Raw genomic sequence first — 18,337 nt, forward strand, 5'->3', positions numbered from 1 at the left:
GACACCACCTTTTTAGGCACCCAGTGACGCTAACCTAAAAGCAACACCATCATTGTCCTGTGTCGGAGCAGTGGACAGCAACATGGTGTTGTGTGCCAAGCTAACGGACGACAACATCAGGCACCAAATGACCACGCAGCCGCAAAGCGACTCTGACTCTAACAAAGACACTCCTGAACGCTCGCAACCATCAACGCAACCCAGTGCCAATGCTTTGGTGGTGTTGTCCAATGTTTACGATGACGTTTGCAGAGATGCAAGCAGACGTCCCCACACAAAGGAGGAATTTAAGGCAAGGAGCCATTCACGACTTCTCGAGTCTTATTTAGATGAAATAAAGTTTGTTTTTGTAACTCGCGGATTTCTTGGACTGCTCTTTTATTCGGACTGTTTTTTGCTCACCTCCAAGTTAAAAAAATGGGTCGGCTACTGTGTGTCACCTGCGAAGATGGGGCACGATGTCTCTGCAAACGCCTCATCCGTCTGCAGCAATTATTATTGAGACAGGCCTGGTCACTATACGCCGACTGCTTCAAGGATTCTGCATGCAAGCGCTAAATGGGCTTTTTTCTGTACCGATCGTCCTACTGGGTACCACCGGCAGACTAAAAATTCAGGGCCTTCTTGAATAAAAAAAAATACACTCATTTGAATAGCTCATTTCACGCAATCACAATACTTTTATTGTTCCGTTTATTGGCACCCACCAGCTCTGGGAAAGTGTGAAAAAAAGATCACTGAGGCATATTTTTTCCGTTTTCTTAATTATCTAGCTTACTTAAACGCATTTCGCCTTAAAATTGGCAATCTTCTTTGTTACTTTGACATCGCAATCTTTCGAAAAAGCAAATGCTTTCAAACGTAATAAAGTCGGCTGGACTGTATTAATTTTTTTCACCAAACTTCATGGGTTCTAGACCCCCAAGCAACACCGTAGTGAAGGGCTGTGGATTGATGTTGACCACCTGGTGAGGTTTAATGTGCGCCAAAATCTTGACACAGAGGCGTTTTCACTGTCTGCCTTCATCTAAATGCGGCCACCAAAGCCACGAATCGAACTTGCTGCCTCGGGTTCAGTGGCACAATGCCTTGGCCGCTGAGCCATCACGACGTGTGCTGGCCGATTGTTACCCGCAAGCTGACACCCGCATAGTGTTTAGCGTTTCCGGGGTGTCGCTTTGCTAGCTAACATCCCCACACTGTTGTAATTATTTTGGGAAGGTGAATGTTGTCTTCGTGTTTTTTTTAAACTTCCCGTTACAGACACTACTGGATCTTTGATCCAAACGCAACCTCTTACCATTCACTCACTATCCGAACGCGCTCTCCTGCCACGGCGGAAGAGGCGGCTATTGCACTAGCGCTGACTCATCGGCCTACCCCAACAATTGTTATCTCCGATTCGAAAACGGCCATTCGAAATTTCGCCCGGGGGATTATTTCCCCGCAGGCTCTCAAAATTCTCCTTCAAAATCCTCCCACTTCCCATGCGGAGTTGGTTTGGACTCCTGCCCATGCGGGGCTGGAAGGAAACGAAGCGGCTAACCTTGCAGCTCGAGAGCTAACCCACCGAGCTGCGCCAGGTCGCACCCCTTCCCACGGAGCCCAATCAACCCGCGACAGCCTTCTGACTTTCCAGGAAATTACCTGCCACTACCGCCTCTCTCGCCGGCGCTACCCTCCACCCCATTGGTCACTCTCTATTACCGAGGAACGGTACTGGCGCCTTCTCCAAACCAATACCCTCCCCTGTCGCGCCAGACTACACGCAATTTATCCATCTGTATTTCCCTCTCCCCAATATCCCGACTGTGGAGCCCACGAAACAGTTGCTCATATAATTTGGCAATGCCCTCAGAACTCATTCCCTCTCATCTCTTGTGTGGAGCACTGGGAGGCGGCGTTAGGCAGCTCGGATCCGCGGGTCCAGCAAGGACTCGCTGAACGAGCAGCCCAGGTCACCGGCGCCCTTCAAGCGCTGGTCACCACTCGCCGTTGACCCAACAGCTCCAGAATAAAGTTCTTTCTCTCTCTCTCTCTCTCTCTCTCACTACTGGATACATAATGCTACAAGCACAAGCCTTTGTTAATGGCTTTGCTGCTGAGAGAGGTGAACCATAGGAATAAATGCAAAAATGTATCACAAGGCGTTACAAAAACATTACACAGCAAGAGAAACAGTATTAAAATGTTATTCTCAACTCACTCTTTGCAAGTGCAGGCACTGATTGCAGAAAAAAATTGACAATAAATGTAACACCATGAGATGACTTGAAGCTTTTGCGAACTAAAATACGTTTGCTTTTCAGTCCACCGTCGTACCTTTTCTGCATAATGTGGTATTTGTTGCATAATATGATTTTGTCTTTGAGCACATGTCTTAAGCGAAACTAAACAAAAAACTGGGGTTATATTACGCTGAAATTTAGTTCCCCCAGTAATGAAATAGATCAAAGTTATGCTTGGTAAGCTAACTGATGAATTCTCTTCCTCCTCGGCGCGAGATCCCGAGACATCGCCCCCTTTCGATCGAGAATTCTGGAGGGAAGTTCCTGTGGGAGTATTCATGAGCAGCTCACAGCCGCAATAACAGCCTTAAAAAGAACCGGAAAACCACTTGGCGAGCATCTGCAGCCAAGTCAGTCGCGCGATTGAAGGCGGTCATTCAAAAGCCGGAGATGGGTCGCCTAATCCGCCCGCGCGTTGCGACCGGATCGCGAGACACGGCAACAGCGCTCGTCTTCGGCGGGACAGAAACAAAACAGCGCCGATCACGCCTCCGCGGCGTCGCCAAGGTCAACACCACAGACCGCGAACGAGTGTGCTGCACTCGACGGGGACATGACGAAGGTGCAGCAAGAATTGGGCGGTAAGAGCGCACCACATACGAGCGGCGGCACGGAAGCGCGCAATCCGATACGCGACAATACTTGGGCGATCGGGGCAAATAAAATGCACGCCAAGAAAAAGAAAAAAAAATTCCCGCCACAGATAACACGCCGCTTCGGCAATAAGTTGCCGCAAGAGCACCGTCTTCCTCGTCGACTACTACTCGTAACTGCACCACAGTAAACTTGCAGCGCGCAGACCAGCCTCGTTTCGGCTACGAAGAACGAGGTTGTTGCCCGTCTTGTGATTCGGCAGCGCTGCGACATGTGTCTACTGGTGAAGGGGGGCAGGGGTCGACCCAAACCAGCCGGGCTCGGTGCGCTCGACGCGCGCGTCAGGCCGTGCGCCTGCAGCGGATAACCCCAGGCGCCGAGAGAGGAGCTAGGCCTAATCAAGCACGTTTGTAAACACAAACGGACCAGTCGGCACCCGCAGCGGTAACGAGCACAAGGCGCCACAGAAATGCCACGAACGAAGGAAATGCGCTTACCTTGACGACGCTTCGTGGTTCACATTCTACTGTTGCGCTCGATGGCGTGCTTCCGTCGGTCGGCCGCGACGCCCATGTTCTTTGCCGTGAAAAACTCCAGCCATGCAAGTCGGGTTGCGGACGCGCAGACGGCGACTTTCGTTGCGCCGAGCCCCTGAGGGCGCTGTGTGTGTCGCCTCTCGGCTCTTCTAGCGGGCAGTGGTCTCAAGTTTTCTCTTTATTGGGCCCAAGCCTTTGGAGGCTCGTGTGGGTTCGGACGCGCAATCTCAACCGAAGCACCTCGCGCCTTGGCTAAGGGCTTCCGAATATTTTACACGCTCCTCAGCTCCATTTATCGACAACGGCGTGGCAACGAACCACAATCACGCAGCACTTGCCGTGGTGTGCTACAACTGAACGTAATAAAATTACTTGTAATAACAAGTAAATAGTAAAAATTTAATTATATTTTCTGATAGAATGTAACGCCGCAGCATCTTTTTTTATTTGTGCATTAAAATTTACTTTGCTGCGGTCCTAGTAGCGACGACTTTTGCTGCGGTCTCCTTCCACGTGGCTTCCGGTTGGCAGCTTCTGGGCCGGCCGCTGTTTACAGTTTCCTTTCGGCTCTCCGTCGCTTGAGCGTCGGCTAGGGGTTCGGTGCGATGGCGTTGAAGCGTCGAACGGGCTCCAAAAACCCACCTATCTTCAGCCATGAATTCGTCATCCAAAATCATGCCGACATTGTGTCGTGCGTGGCCATGCTATTCGTTATGGGACTTCTTTTTCAGGTAAGTCTGCCCGATATTCGGGAGGGCTTCGTCGCGGCGGCGCACGGGCCACTGTGATCCTATCGCAAGGGGAACGCAGTGAAATGTTCCGATGTTTTATTTTATCGTGCAAACGCTTGCTTTGGGTTTACGAACGGAATAGAACAGCTTTTCGGGGCATTAAGGCGTCAATTTTTGCAGCGATTGGTGGCCGCTCGACGCGGTGTTCCGTCGACGGAGCGCCCGAGTGTCATGCAGAGCGGAAAGTTGGGAGCGTAATTTGTCAAAGGTTTAGCTGCTTTGCCCAGTGCAGTTTCACTTTCAGTGCCGCCACCGCACCAGAGTGTTCCGGAAACTTTCCTTTCCTTAGCAGTGCAACGAGCACATACGTGCCCTCATTTCGCGGTGGTGGTCCGGTTTGAGCTTTCTCCTGCCTTGCGGCTTTTCGGTATTTTTTTTCTAACCGCGTCCACAGCGGGCGGGCGTCCGTCATGTGCTGCGGGTGGGCCGATTTCTGGCCCGCCACCAAGCTGTGGACGCGTCAGCTGACGAACTTTGTGATCCGTCCGCGCAGGTGACGGCACCATATGCTTCCGTGTTCATCGCTGTACACCACAATGTGACGGACGGTGAGTGATCTTTGCTCGCTCTGCGCGCTTCTTCCGCGTCCTCTTTCTCAACACTTTCCGGGGTGTTAAATTCGGCCCCCGACCCAGTCCCTGCGCGCGTGTTGTGCTACGAGTGCGATGCGACCGGCGCGGCAGCATCGCTGAACACGTGTGTGTCTGCGGTTCGCTTGCCCTCGCCCTAACCCGTCGCTTACGTAACAGAATGTCTTGGAAAGCGCCGGAAAGAGGCGATCAATTCGAAGACGTGCACGCCGTCTGCAAAGTTCTCACTGTTGCAGCAGCAGTAGCGCGCGTGTTTGAATGTGTCCAAGGCGCCCGTGTCAGATTTTAACTTTTATCTTATTTGCAAGCTCGCGGGTTAGTTTATCTCAAGGTCCGTTCACCCCGTGGTGACACGCCTCTGGATACCGGAGGGGGCTTTCAGCTGTGCACGCACGTAATGCGGGGAAGACACCACTGCAGGGGCACTCTAGCACCGCACGTTTCCGTTGGGACAGAGTTTACGTCCAGAAACTGCCCGGCTGTGTGTGTTTAATACGAGCTCTGCACCACATTAACAACTTGTTTTGGGAAGCCTGGTGGAGTGAGGCACGACCTGTGGGCCAATAAGTGCCTTAATTTCGCCTGCAAGTGAATTTCGCACATTTTTGCCCAAAGGAACGCACGCGCGATTTATGTTGGTGCTGCTTCTAGCGCAACTTCGGCGTGCCTGTGTGCGGATCCTAGCTGCAGCTAGTCCGTAGATGGTCTGTAGTTTAATATTGTTATAGCAGTGTCTTGCCTAACCATTTTGCCATCGTGTATATAATGTAATGCGTGTAAGCCTGCACACATAGCGAACAATGTTAGTGGCCCGAAAGAGTGCTTGCCTGGAGAAAATAATTTAGCATTGCTGACAGACAGAAAGGTGAGAGAGTATTCAGCTGCGTCTTGTGCACGGGGTCATTTTGCTTAGCTGAGCTAATTAAACTGGTATTTGGTTAGGGTCGTCAATACGTTGTGTTTGAAAAGAATGATGTGCCTGACCACAAGGTGACCAGGAACTTTTTCTTAGTATTTGTGGACATGTTATTTTGTTCATTGATGGAGATAAAGCCAAACTCGCACACAAACTCACAGCTTTGTTCAAGGCATTCCTGACAGAGGCTATGCAGACGTGGAATAGATAGATTTGTATTTAAAACAGCCACACTGTGTATCCACATGCAGAGACAATGCACGAAAGCTTAGAGAGTACCAATGCTGCATTAATGTACTCAAACATTCATTTTTTCCTACCACCATTAGTGGCTGGACTAAACCCCCAAATGAAGTGTTGCCACAAATTTTGCTGAGGCTATCGAGCATTTATTTATTTCAAAATAACGCTAGCCCTCCGGCGGAGGGTGTTACATAGGGTGTACATCAAAACACCATGGTGACACGATAAATCAAAATTTCATTAAAACAAAATACAAGAACAAAAAGAGCAATAAAAAAGACAGTGCATCGCGTAACAAAAAGAACATTCGCAGCGGAAAAAAAGAGTAGTTCTGGGAGCACTGTATCAAAACTGATACAACATCACAGCACGTTTTCCAGCCTGCGGAAAAAACCATAAGCAATAAAAAGGAAAACAAATGTACAAATGGGGCAGTAAAATCGCGTTAGGTCTGCATGTTTCTGTTAAAGGAGTACTGACACGAAATTTCTCGCTTTCAGTTTTTATGCTGTAAAGAATACCTATTGGCCCAGTAATTATGAAAATCGAACTGAAAGCCGCCAGCCGCCAACACAGAATTAATTATAGCACGTTTATTGCAACCAGTTTCAAATTCGGTCACCGCGCGGGAAAATGGCCGTTCAAAGGCCAGCCTGCAAGCGGGCCAGTCTGACGTCACGGTCTCACCCGTGACGTCAGGGACGTTCACCGCATCGTCTGCTACGATTGCACGTGGTCCGCATTCGCCCGAGCAGTCGACATGTCGTGTGAATCGTCAGTCTCGGATGAGTCGCTGCCACCCGACAGGCGGAGCAACTTTATTTGGCCAGGCGATTAGGCCAGCAATGTCTACGCCGTCGTCCGTTTTTTAATATCACTGCGGCTCAAACCGGCGGAGACCGTGATAGCAACAGCTTGTCGCCACCCTTGTAATCAGTCTGATCGCGAAAAAGAAGTTCCACATTCGAGAAAGTAGATGTTAGTGTGTTGAAAAATTGTGCTAGGGGTTGTTATCAGCGCTGAATTTAAAAGCGGCGTTCAGATATTTGCCGCGATGGTAAGCCTACGCTGACCGGCAGCGGAGGCTCGGCGCTCTGACCCAGCACTGCGTGCACCACGGTGCGGTGAGCGGCCGAAAGATGGCGCCACCTGCGCGCTAGAATCAAAACAGGCTACGGCAGATGTCTTGGTCACCGATCGCTGAAACGGCAATCATCACCACAATAAAGCTCAGTATTCGAAAAAGGGGATGATGTGTGGTGAAAAGTTGTGGAAGGGATGGTCATTCGCAGTTGTACATATACTGGCGATCAAATACCGTATTTACTCGCGTATTGATCGCACTTTTTTTTCCCAACAATATGATGGAAATTTAGGGGTGCTATCATTACGCCAGGTAAATTTTTCGTGAAAAACATTTGAGCGCAAAAAATGCAAGTTGCAGGTCAGAATGTTTACAATAAGTTTTATGAACATAATAAACATAACAAAAAATAATAATAAAAACTCCACCGACCACCAAATGACCACCGAGTGACGCAAAATGCAGTGTTTTCATTACGCAACGCGCCGGAATTACGGAACGCTCCGGAACGAGTTTGCTGCGAGGTGAGAACAGGTCGACCAATAAGTGGCTTCTGCTGTCACAGTATGGGATATCAAGACACGGCTGCCGACGCAGCAAGCCGAGCGCGTTTTTTATGTCTTGTGAGTACATTATGTGTATTTAGTGAGTGCTTCTTCCCCACCAATAATCAACTCATGCTTGCCGATATCGCTAATATCATCACGTCCACGGCAATAACGTAGCCATGTCCGCTTTGGAAGAGTAGAAAACTAAGGTAAGCAGGACCATCGTCGTCTAGACTTGGCACACAACTACATATGGCTGCGGCAAGTTCAGGGTGCGATCATTGCGCGGGAAATAAAAAAAGTCATATTTTGATGAACTTCAGGGATGCGATCATTACGCGAGTGCGATCATTATGCGAGTAAATACGGTATTCGCCACGATACTAAGCCTGAAAATCCCAACACCCAAGCTGACGCGAGCAACGCCGAACTTGGGCGACAGTTCTTGTGGCCGCCGCCGCGCACGAACTCAGTTTCCGTTTAGCGCTGCATGTCGTCGCGTGGAAAATAATCCATCTTGGCGTCGTCGTCGATTTGCTCGGACAGGCTTCCACGAGCAGTACTTCGCATTCCGCGAGCTTGCCATAGCAAAACTTGGGTGAGCTCAGCGACGCGCGTTGCCGCGGTGTGCGTTGACATCGCGCACCGTGCGGTGCCAGCACCGCGCAGTTTTCGGCACTAGCACAAGGGAACACCATGCGCCGGCCACGAGCTGAAGAGCAAAGACGTCGAACACGCAAAGTTTACAAGCATTGCTCACACAGCTACACCCGTACGTCTACTGCCCAAACGAATACCACCAACAACAGCAGCGCATGATATCATTTCCAGTTCCGAAAACGACTATATGACGTCACCCTGAACTGGCCAGACACGCCGGCCGATGTTTCGTCGCGCCGAAACTAGTGCTGCCGATTTGTGGAAGCTCGCGGCCGGGACAATCAAAATCGAATATTTCTGTGAGGCATCTGTACAAACTAATGAAGCCAATTATATCATTTTTTAGGCGTCAAAATTTGGTGTCAGTACTCCTTTAAGGGCATCTGTAAATTTCGAGACATTTGTTTTGATGACAATGTGTGGTGGCGGATTATTTCATTCTATTGCAGTTCGAGGTATGAATGATTGAGCAAATGCAAGTGAACGACACGTGATGCGTTTGACCTTGTGTGGATGATCACGACGCGGGAAGATTGCTGAAGGTTCACTCATGAAATCATTATGAAGAGACGCATGATAGTAAAGTTTGTGGAAGAGTGTTAAACGAGATATACAACGACGATGGGATAAGGATTCAAGCCCGACTCGATTTTTAATGCTGTTACACTGGTGTGACGTGAATAATCCAAATAAATGAAGCGCGCAGCACGGTTTTGCAGGGCTTCCAAATCAGTTATTAGGTATGCTTGATGAGGATCCCATATGGTTGAAGCGTACTCTATTTTAGGGCGTATTAGTGTTGTGTACGCCCGTTGGCGTTAGTGTGCAGGAGCATGTTTGAAGTTATGTTTGAGAAAGCCAAGAGAACAGTTTGCAGATGCGAGACTATGGTTAATGTGATCATTCCATTTCAAGTTAGTGGTTAGCTGAATGCCAAGGTATTTGTAGGAAGCAACCTGTTCCACATGATTGTTGTTTAAGATGAAAGATGTTGATGGGCGGGGTGCCTGATTAGTGAAAGACATTAAAGCAAGGTTTAGGGGCATTAGCTAGGTGGAACACCATGTGTTTACAGCGTTTAGGTTGGATTGAAGAATGTCATGATCACAGTTAGAATGAATATTACGATATATTACGCAGTCGTCCGCAAAAAGTCTAATATTAGATTTAACGCCGTCTGGTAAATCATTAATATAAATTAGAAAAAGTAGAGGCCCAAGTACGCTTCCCTGTGGTACACCAGATGTTAGGGGGCTAGAGATGAGTTGTGATTGCTAACGGATGTAAATTGCATTCTGTTAGAAATTCTTTTATCCATGTGTTAACAGTAGGGTCAATGTTCAGTTAGTAAGCTCATGAATGAGCCGCCGAAGAGGGACACGGTCAAATGCTTTTGAAAAATCTAGGAAGATGGCATCTACTTGGACTCCGGCATCTATAGATGGCTAGAGATGAGTTGTGATTGCTAACGGATGTAAATTGCATTCTGTTAGAAATTCTTTTATCCATGTGTTAACAGTAGGGTCAATGTTCAGTTAGTAAGCTCATGAATGAGCCGCCGAAGAGGGACACGGTCAAATGCTTTTGAAAAATCTAGGAAGATGGCATCTACTTGGACTCCGGCATCTATAGATGAATGTATGTCGTGAATGAAGCTGGCGAGTTGTGTGTCACATGAATAGTTTTTGCGAAAACCGTGCTGATGTTTAAATGCGAGGTTATGTTCTTCGAGGTATTTAATGACTTGTGAATGTAAAATATGCTCCAACAATTTACAAATGGTGCTTGTTAAAGAAATGGGTCTATAGTTAAGGGGTGAGGAACGATCACCTGATTTGAAGAATGGTACCACCTTGGTCACCTTCCAATCTCGGGGTATTACGCCTGTTGATAGTGACTGAGAAAACAAGGCTGACAATAGTGGAAAAATGCTTGGTGCCAAATTTTTTAGAATTGTTTTATTTAGGCCTGTATTGTCTGCTGAAGATGAAATCTTGAGATTAGTAAGGAGAGAACAGAATCAGTAATTATTATTTCTGACATAGAAGAGACGATGTTAGTGGTGATAATGGCCAATGGGTCTAAACATTCACGCGTGAATACCGATGAAAATGTTTCATTGAGTAGTTCAGAACAATCTGTTCCAGTTATTGCTGTGCCGTTTTTATCACTAAGGACGATGTCAGGAATATACTTGGGATTAATGTCACGCCAAAAGCGTCGAGAGTTTGTTGTTAACATCGATGATAGGTCATGTTTATAGAATTTTCTGCGGGTGGCTTTGATTAATCTTTGATGATTAATCTTTGACACTCGTTGTCGCGTGCTTTGTACCGTTGCCAGGATTCAGAGGATTTATTTTTGTCAGCTTGCCTGAACAATATTTTTTTCTTGTTATTTAGGCGACGAAGTTTCTGTGAGTACCAGGGAGCAGTGCAATCGGTTTCTATGGAGATGACAGGGATGTATTTATCTATGAGATTAATAAGTGCGTTTTTAAGTAACAACCAGTTTTCTTCCACTGTACGCAACAAAGTGCCACTCAGAAATTCTACTCCTAAAAGCGATAGTTCATGGTTAAGGCGATCGAAGTTAGCTCTTTTGTAGCACCTAATCTGTTTGTTGGTAATTTGCCCTTTCATGGGGGACGTAATGAAGCGACCGGTTAGAACGTCATGATCGGATAAACCATCGATATGAGTTATTTCGGATCATCTGGATTGTTAGTTAGGATCAAGTCAAGAATATTTGAACAATGCGTAGACCTTCTGGTTGGGCATGATACTAATTGGGTTAAGCTGAAATCATGGCAACAATGGAGAAATGCATGGGACTCAGAATGTGCAATGCGGGTTGATAATGTTGCCCATGTTATGTCTGGAAAATGAAAGTCTCCAAAAGAATGGTTACACTAGTATGTAGAAATTTCTGCGCAAGTTCGGTTAAAATGGTGCTGTATAATTTTTTTTCCTTCAAATATTTTGCTCATGTATTGTTGTTCAAATAAGTGTTTCATTGTTATTTGCCTCACACTGACAGATTTATTAACCCCCCTACAATAATGCCCTATGGGCTCTTTAGGAACCTGTAATAAATAAATACACTGCATTTGGTTCAAGTTGAGTGGCTTGGGTGCCCTAATTTAATCGACAGCTTCGCTCAGTCGTCGCCTAGCCAGGTGTCCTGTTCTTTTCTTTTAAAATTTTGCTTTCTGCCCATACGATAATCCTGAGGGGTGCAGGCGGGCTGTGTCACCAGCCAGTGTTTTGTGCTGGAAGCAGTGAGCCGTTCCTTCTCTGGTGGGTGGTTTGTGTGTCACCTTCTCTCCCCTTTCACGCGCATGCCCAGGCCTGGACACCCAGGGGGTGGTGAACTACACGTACGGGGCCAAGGACCTTTGCCTGACCTTCTTCTACTTCCTCATCGCCATTGTCATGCACGCCATTGTGCAGGAGTACCTGCTCGACGTGAGTGCTGCTCCCCCTCATGCTGGTGGAGGGGTGCTTGAGTGGCATCTCCGTTGGTTTGTAACTATGCATATGGTGTCAGCTTTGCTTTTTGTTTGTTTGTTTGTTTTCGAAAGTAACAGCACTCCCGGCAGCACTCCCGGGACTGTTGCTGTCTGCTAGAAAACTCCGTTGCTTCTTGATGCACAACGAAAAGCACTTTCAGTCAAGTTGTGTAAGCTTGTGCAGTGTGGAACTATCCCTCGGGCTACATGGTGCGGCAAGTTAACTTTTAACACCTGTGGTCTATGTTGCCTTTGTTAGCTCTTGAGCGCTGCCTAATAACTATGCATATGGTGTCAGCTTTGCTTTTTGTTTGTTTGTTTGTTTTCGGAAGTGACAGTAAAGGTCATTTGGGGCAGTTCCGATTGGCCACTGCAAGCAGCAGTTGCATGGCAGGAAATATGATGGCCGTTCTTTGTTTGATCATTTTGTAGGATAATGTTGTTTCCATTCTTAAAATACTTCCTAATGTAAATACATTAAGTTTCTCATTGGGCAAAAAGCCACCGTCCCAGAAAAACGTGCCACGCAAATTCCCATTGCATAGTGTGTGCCTCAAATATAGAGCACCTAGAAATTGGGGCGCATGCTACTAGGCAATGCCTGGGCATGCGCAGGGCCACCGAGATAAGCAGGGAGAGTTCGAACTCTGCCCACTCGTTGTCTTCAAGTGCGGTATTTATTCTCCAAATCCACGTGTTTAGGCCATGGTTAGGACAGAATGAAGAATTTAGTGGCAGAAGCAGCAAATTGCTGGGAACAGATTTGAGCAATAGTCCTAGTTACTGGTTTAGTGATGACAATAAATGAGTGAAAGCACACGAGTGAATTTTTACTGCCTGTTTTGGTTTTTCATCTTATTGGCCATAAAGACAGAATTGTTGCCGAATTGGGGCTGAGGTTCACTGAGCCGAATGAAGTCGTCCATGTTTTTTAAGAGTCGAGTTCTCCTGTAGTGCACATCTTGTATATGACAACTAGTCCTCATAATGGTAATGAAATTTTGTCCATGTTTACCCTTTGACATTGTTGTGTTATTATAATTTACTTGTTTTTGTTTTTATCTAACAAGAGTGCCCTCTAAATTAAAGACAAACAAGAGCGCATAGGGTAAATTTGTTATGGTATTGCAACACCAGTAGAAACAACGAACCGATTTCTCAATCCAGTGGGCCACATTGGCTATTACACAACAGCTGCTCTAAGCGGGAAGAAAACATAATGGGCATGTTTAAGCCTCTTCCTTCTGGTGTGTTGGAATAGTTGGCATTGTCGAAAGCGGCAATTGTTTTGCAAATGAGGGGGTTATTGGTCACGCGCTTTACGCAGACAGCCTTGGTGTCAACCGGCCACGTACAGTTGCCCTGGATAAATTGCAGTTTAGAACATTGGTCTGAGATTTGGGAGCACCTAAAAGCACAACAGTGTTTGCCTTGCTGATTAAAACACTAAAGACAATTTTTTAAAGATTTGGTGCTTTGGCATACCCTGCTTGCAGTGTGGCTTTCTTCATTGGTGCCTGTAATTGTGGGGAGTAAGAATTACAACTCGGCCCTTCTAGGTTGTATGTTTGGCTGTACGCTGTGCTTTCCTCGCCTTGGTCTCTGCTCCCGATGCAGTGGCCGGGTTTTAGGGGTGGCAGGCACACATTGTGTTGCTAGCTTGTTGTTTGTAGCGCAGTGTGCGTGTTCTGTTCTATGTGTGCGTGTTCGGTGATGTGTTGCCCCTGTGTACTGAGTGCCCTGCCCATTCTCCCCCCTGTAGTACCTCAAGAAGCACACCGTAAGCATTTGGCCTCTTCCCACTCTTTTCTGTTCTCTCTTGTGTCTTATGCGCTGCCATTGCGTGTGTGGGGGTGTGTGTGACCTCTGTGCTTGCTGCTTTCCAAACTTGCACTTGTTTCCTGTGGGATTAAAAAAAAAGGCTAGAGAAAAACCTGACATGCAGAGGGGGACACGATGATTGTATTTGTTTTGTTTGTTTAAAATACTTTATAGGCCCCTTCGCTGGTCATTGAGTTCCAAACAAAGTTAAAAGTGTCACGACATAAGTGGAACATATTGCTGAAACTTGTGAGGGACATAATGAAATGGGACAACCAATAACGGCGCGATATGTAAGCGACATGAGACACAATGAAACGGGACAACCACCTTTAGCTGCAGTGTGCCGGGAGAAGGTGTTTCGTAATCATGGTGCAAATTCCAGATGGCAGCCTCACGCCAGTGTTTTGTGCAGCTAAACTAGTGTAGTGGATGGGACAGTGCTTCATTTAGTGCCCCGCCTTTGCTGGTGCCCACAAAGCTGGCATAGCTTTGTGTGGTTGGGGAAAAAAACAACCTATTTCCCGATATGCCATGAGGTGGTGCTCCCATGGAATGTAGCTCCCGCAGAGGCTGTCGCAATGTGTGCAGCAGTAGCAGCAGCACCTCTAGAGTCTATCCATACCCCATGCAGAAGCTGAACCGCAAGATGCACCTGTCCAAGATGAAGCACAGCAAGTTCAACGAGTCGGGCCAGCTGCTCATCTTCTACCTCGTCTCTTTCCTCTGGGGAGCCGACATCATCCGCAAGGCACGTCCCTCTTTTGGCCCTCCCCGAGGCCTCCTTTCAGGCAACCTTACCGAGCATCTTTGTCCTCTCTGTGTGTCTGCTCTGGCCGGTGTCTTTATAGCTTAACATCGACTGAACAGGATATGAGAGCACTCTTTCTACAGTGTCATCTGGGTGGTGCCCTGTGTGCGATTTCTAGCGCTGTCTCACATCCGGTGCACTTAGTCAGTTTCGGGGATAAACGAATACCTCTAGTAGCAATGCAAGTGCATTGTGTGGTTAACATGACGAGTGAGGAAATCAGTGTGCACTTTCCAAACCTTCGAGCAATCCCGGGTAAAGAAAAAGCCACAGAACGTGTCACAGATGTCTGTAGGTGCCAGTAAAGGAAGCAAACGTACATTTTCTGTGCATTTTAATCCTTGTTCGGTTCATTTTTGATGGTTACAATTGCGGGGGATACAAATATACGTGCCTAATGGGGTAGATTTGTTATAGGCTACGTTAATTTTCGACTGCACTTAGAGAGCTGCTGAACAGCTTTTAAAAAAAAATTGGTTAGGGGCATTACTTTATAGTTTTCTTCACGTTGAATTGCGTACTGATATTGCAATTTGACAGTCGTTCACAGTCTTTCACCACACTATCATCCCCTTTCTCGCACGTGGATCTTTGTTTTCGCAGTGATTGCCATTTTAACGATCGATGACAAGATTCCTGCCACGTTCTGTGTTGACTCTGGTGCGCACGTAGTGCCATCCTTTGGCCGCTAGCCGCACCGCACCTGAGTGGGCAAGTACTGGTGCTGGCTGCGCTAGGCTGCTCACCAGTCTTTGCAGCTAGTCGGCATAGATCGTGGCACATATTTTATCACTGCTTTCAAAATCACCGCGTATGACAATTCCTAACGCAATTTTTCACCTATCATTATTCCTAAAGCAATTTTTCCCCATCTTCTTTCTTGTATGTGAAGCTTTCTTTTCCATTTGAATACCATTCTAGTCGGTGGCGATTAGGTATAGATGCCGTGGCGTGTGTAGTTCCGGGTACCAAACCGCTTCGTTCTTTCCAGCTAAATTCATTTCTTGCTAATGATGCATGAAATCTATGTACCTGGCTAAGCTATCATCGTGTTGATACCACAGTGTTGATTGAGAAAACAAGCAAGACATTTTGGGAAACCGAAGCGTTGTGGTCCCCTAAATTTTCTAAACCCCCTCTAAGAATGGATCAGGAACATCCGTATCTGTTTGAGCCTGTCGCTTCGCGCAAGAAGCTCAGAGCACCCGACAACACGGCCGGCCCGGGTGAAGGCAATGCAGTAGCCACGGGTGCTTGCTTAGGAAAGCTCTAGTATCTAGGAGTTGTATTGGGGAATCACGTAAGGAACGCAGTAGTATTACAGCTAAAAATCCACGTGGGAGCAACTCGAGACAATAAAGAGTTATAAAGTTTATATTGCATGCCTGCTTGAGGGAAGCCTGGCCCAGATAACTGCAAAACAACAAAGCAGCAGCACACATTGCTGAATGTAACGTAACTTCCGGTCGCTGCCTCTTGGTTTCTCGCCTTTCCGGTGGGGCGGGAGTGAGCAGTGGGCGGGGCGTGGCGTCAACTTTATGGACGAACACCGCTGTCCCCAAGCTGAAAAGGCCAAAAAGGTTTACAGACACAAAATAATTAACATATAAATTGCAAGAAAAATAGATTCTTGTTCAATTTTCAAACCACTTAAGTAGCCCTTCAAAGCAAAGGAATTGAAAGAGCAAGCACAGACAGTGTGTTTTTTTCTTTTTCGTATGCCCCTTTTTCGTATCGCACTCAAGGCCACTGTGCCATTCTTACAGTTCCATCTTAAATCGACTCATTTAGGAGCATGACGCTTCGAGCTATTGTGTTGCCGTTTCCAAACTATTTGCTTGCCACTGCATGATTCTTCAAACAAGTTTACAAGGATGCTTTGTCCGGAAGGTTTTGCTTAGGCACGACGACTGGTCTGTGCCAGCCATGAGTCACTTGCATCACCGAACTCTTCCAATAGGTAACGGTATTAAGCACGTCAGCTTGAACTGCCTTTCAGTAATAAAAAGAAGTGAAAGAGTAAGCAAGGAATCAGTTCCATGATGGCTAACAGTGCGAAGACTGGATGAAAACAAAAAAAGGGGGATTTTCATGCGGTTTTTGCGCTGTTAGCCATCATGGAACAGTATGAACTAGCCCAGCCTTACAACACTCCTGCAAGGAATCAGTGTTGCACAATCTTTATTGCAACCAACCATCGGTAAGAGGATCCACTTCAGGCTGCTGCAGTGTAGCCCCGTTGGATCTTTGAAATGCGGCTGTCATTAATTTCAAACCCAATAGCAGCCTTCGTTCTTATATGCGGTGTGTGTTCTTATGTGCACCCATAGTGGTGGAGCAGTCGGTGAAAATGCAAAAAGCTCGACCAGTGGAACAGAATTGCCTCTTCCTTGCCGCGTTGTATGCGACTGGCCTCATCCAACATATCGTTTCTGTTTGAGCCAAGTGCTACTTTTGTATCTCGTGGTCAGTCTGTTGAGCTTCACAGTTGAAATTTCCCACGCCTTTCCTTTTTCCCCTTGCAGGAGGGTTACTTTCCAGGGATTGCCAGGCTATGGGAAGGCTATCCGCACAACGAAATGTCGTAAGTGTTGGGGCCAATGCTAGCTCTAGTGAGCACGTGTCACTCGGGTTTTTGTCTTTACTGACAAAGAACTAACTAAAGGAGCACTTTAATGCTGCTGGACAGCTCACATGTATGTGCATGCTACAGTGCCATTTTCTGTGGCACATTGTATACAATACACTACATGCAGTCTGCCATGTTTCAAGTGTCTTATAAGTGTAACTTTGTTAGTAAACGTATGTGGACTTAATAATGGCAACAGATGTGTAGTATGCATGTTTTACTTTTTCGCACAAGCAACATGTAACCTCTGAGCTGTCCATGAGCAGAGCCACTGCAAGCATCTAGGCAGCCCAGCATTTGTTTTTCTCTCACAATTATATCGACGTTCAGCTCATTTGTTCGTGCCTATGGGGACGGCTGAAAGATTTGTCACGGTTCATATCGCGTGCATTCTGGCTCGGAGAGTTTTGGTAGAACCGGCTGAAGCTGTGCCAATTATACAGGATGTTGCAGCAGCACTGAGTGAGCGTCTTTAGTAATGCTTCCCGAGCGACCCGGTGGGCTGTTCGCAATGAAAATTTGCACGAAAATTGCATTTTGCAGTCTATCCTGTTTAGCACCAGGAACAGGGAGCGCTTAGCCGCTATTTCGTAGTCAAGTAAAACGACAGGGATCTTGGAAGAATGGCTGCTCTGGAATGGCAGTGCCAGCTGGGCTGTTCGAAATGAACTGCGGTATTGAAAACTGCAGGCAGCATGGCTGGTGGGATAGAACATCTGTCTTCTGGTAATCCAGGGCTGTCTGGTGTCGAGGAATTCACCGCAGAATGCAGCCTGTGTATAGGGACAAAGGTGGGCCCAACACAGGAGGGACTCGGCAGGTGCAAATGTTTCAGGAAGGGTGTTTTTCACACTCGTTGTTCCTACCCTGCAGTTATCCGTGCTTGGCCATGCGGGGGTCAGTTGTGCGCGGAAGGGAACAAAGAAGCCATGAGGCAATGGGGTTGAACATCACGGGCAGCATTTACTGCCTGTGCGATCGAGGCAGTGCATACAGACTCTTCTTAGACCAAGAAATAGCATGGGAGGGTAGCATGCAGAGATCGAAATAGCTTAATTCACTGGTGGAATACGAGAGCATAGGTGCACTGTCGTGTGCCTGTCCAGTTGTGGATTGGTGACTGTGGGACAGGGAAGCGCGAAATGAGGAAAAAGTAAAGTAGAAAAGGAAGGGCCGAAGCAAGGAATTTATACAAAAATTGAAAAACTTTGAGGTGACGTTGTACGCCACAAAACTTCTCAACTGTTTCATTCATATTTTCCCCCACTGAAATTGCAAAATGACTGATCTTCATGTTAAGAACATGCATCGTAGC

The 18,337-nt window shown here is 47.1% G+C and overlaps 2 protein-coding genes across 5 annotated transcripts in view; one reads left to right on the top strand and one right to left on the bottom strand.

Annotated features, from left to right (window-relative positions):
* Positions 1-3,723, bottom strand: part of LOC144175693 (uncharacterized) — a 101,344-nt gene extending 97,621 nt beyond the window's left edge. The window contains exon 1 of the mRNA XM_077704732.1: positions 3,380-3,723. The gene's annotated coding sequence lies outside the window, so the exon portion shown is untranslated. The remainder of the gene's footprint in view (positions 1-3,379) is intronic.
* Positions 3,724-3,933: 210 nt separating this feature from the next.
* Positions 3,934-18,337, top strand: part of LOC144175973 (translocating chain-associated membrane protein 1-like 1) — a 36,973-nt gene continuing 22,569 nt past the window's right edge. For 3 of the 4 annotated variants that reach the window (XR_013323732.1, XR_013323733.1, XM_077705057.1), the window contains exons 1-5: positions 3,934-4,149; positions 4,703-4,757; positions 11,599-11,717; positions 14,217-14,333; positions 16,919-16,977. Coding sequence is in view for 2 of the 4 variants with exons in the window: in XM_077705057.1 (XP_077561183.1) it covers positions 4,024-4,149; positions 4,703-4,757; positions 11,599-11,717; positions 14,217-14,333; positions 16,919-16,977 (476 nt within the window). In the remaining 2 variants the exon portion in view is untranslated. The remainder of the gene's footprint in view (positions 4,150-4,702; positions 4,758-11,598; positions 11,718-14,216; positions 14,334-16,918; positions 16,978-18,337) is intronic. The other variant, XM_077705056.1, reaches the window with a different exon arrangement.

The sequence above is a fragment of the Haemaphysalis longicornis genome, unplaced genomic scaffold, assembly GCF_048455015.1.
Source record: "Haemaphysalis longicornis isolate Haplotype H1 unplaced genomic scaffold, Haemaphysalis longicornis Haplotype H1 scaffold_3, whole genome shotgun sequence".
Classification (NCBI taxonomy): Eukaryota; Metazoa; Arthropoda; class Arachnida; order Ixodida; family Ixodidae; genus Haemaphysalis; species Haemaphysalis longicornis.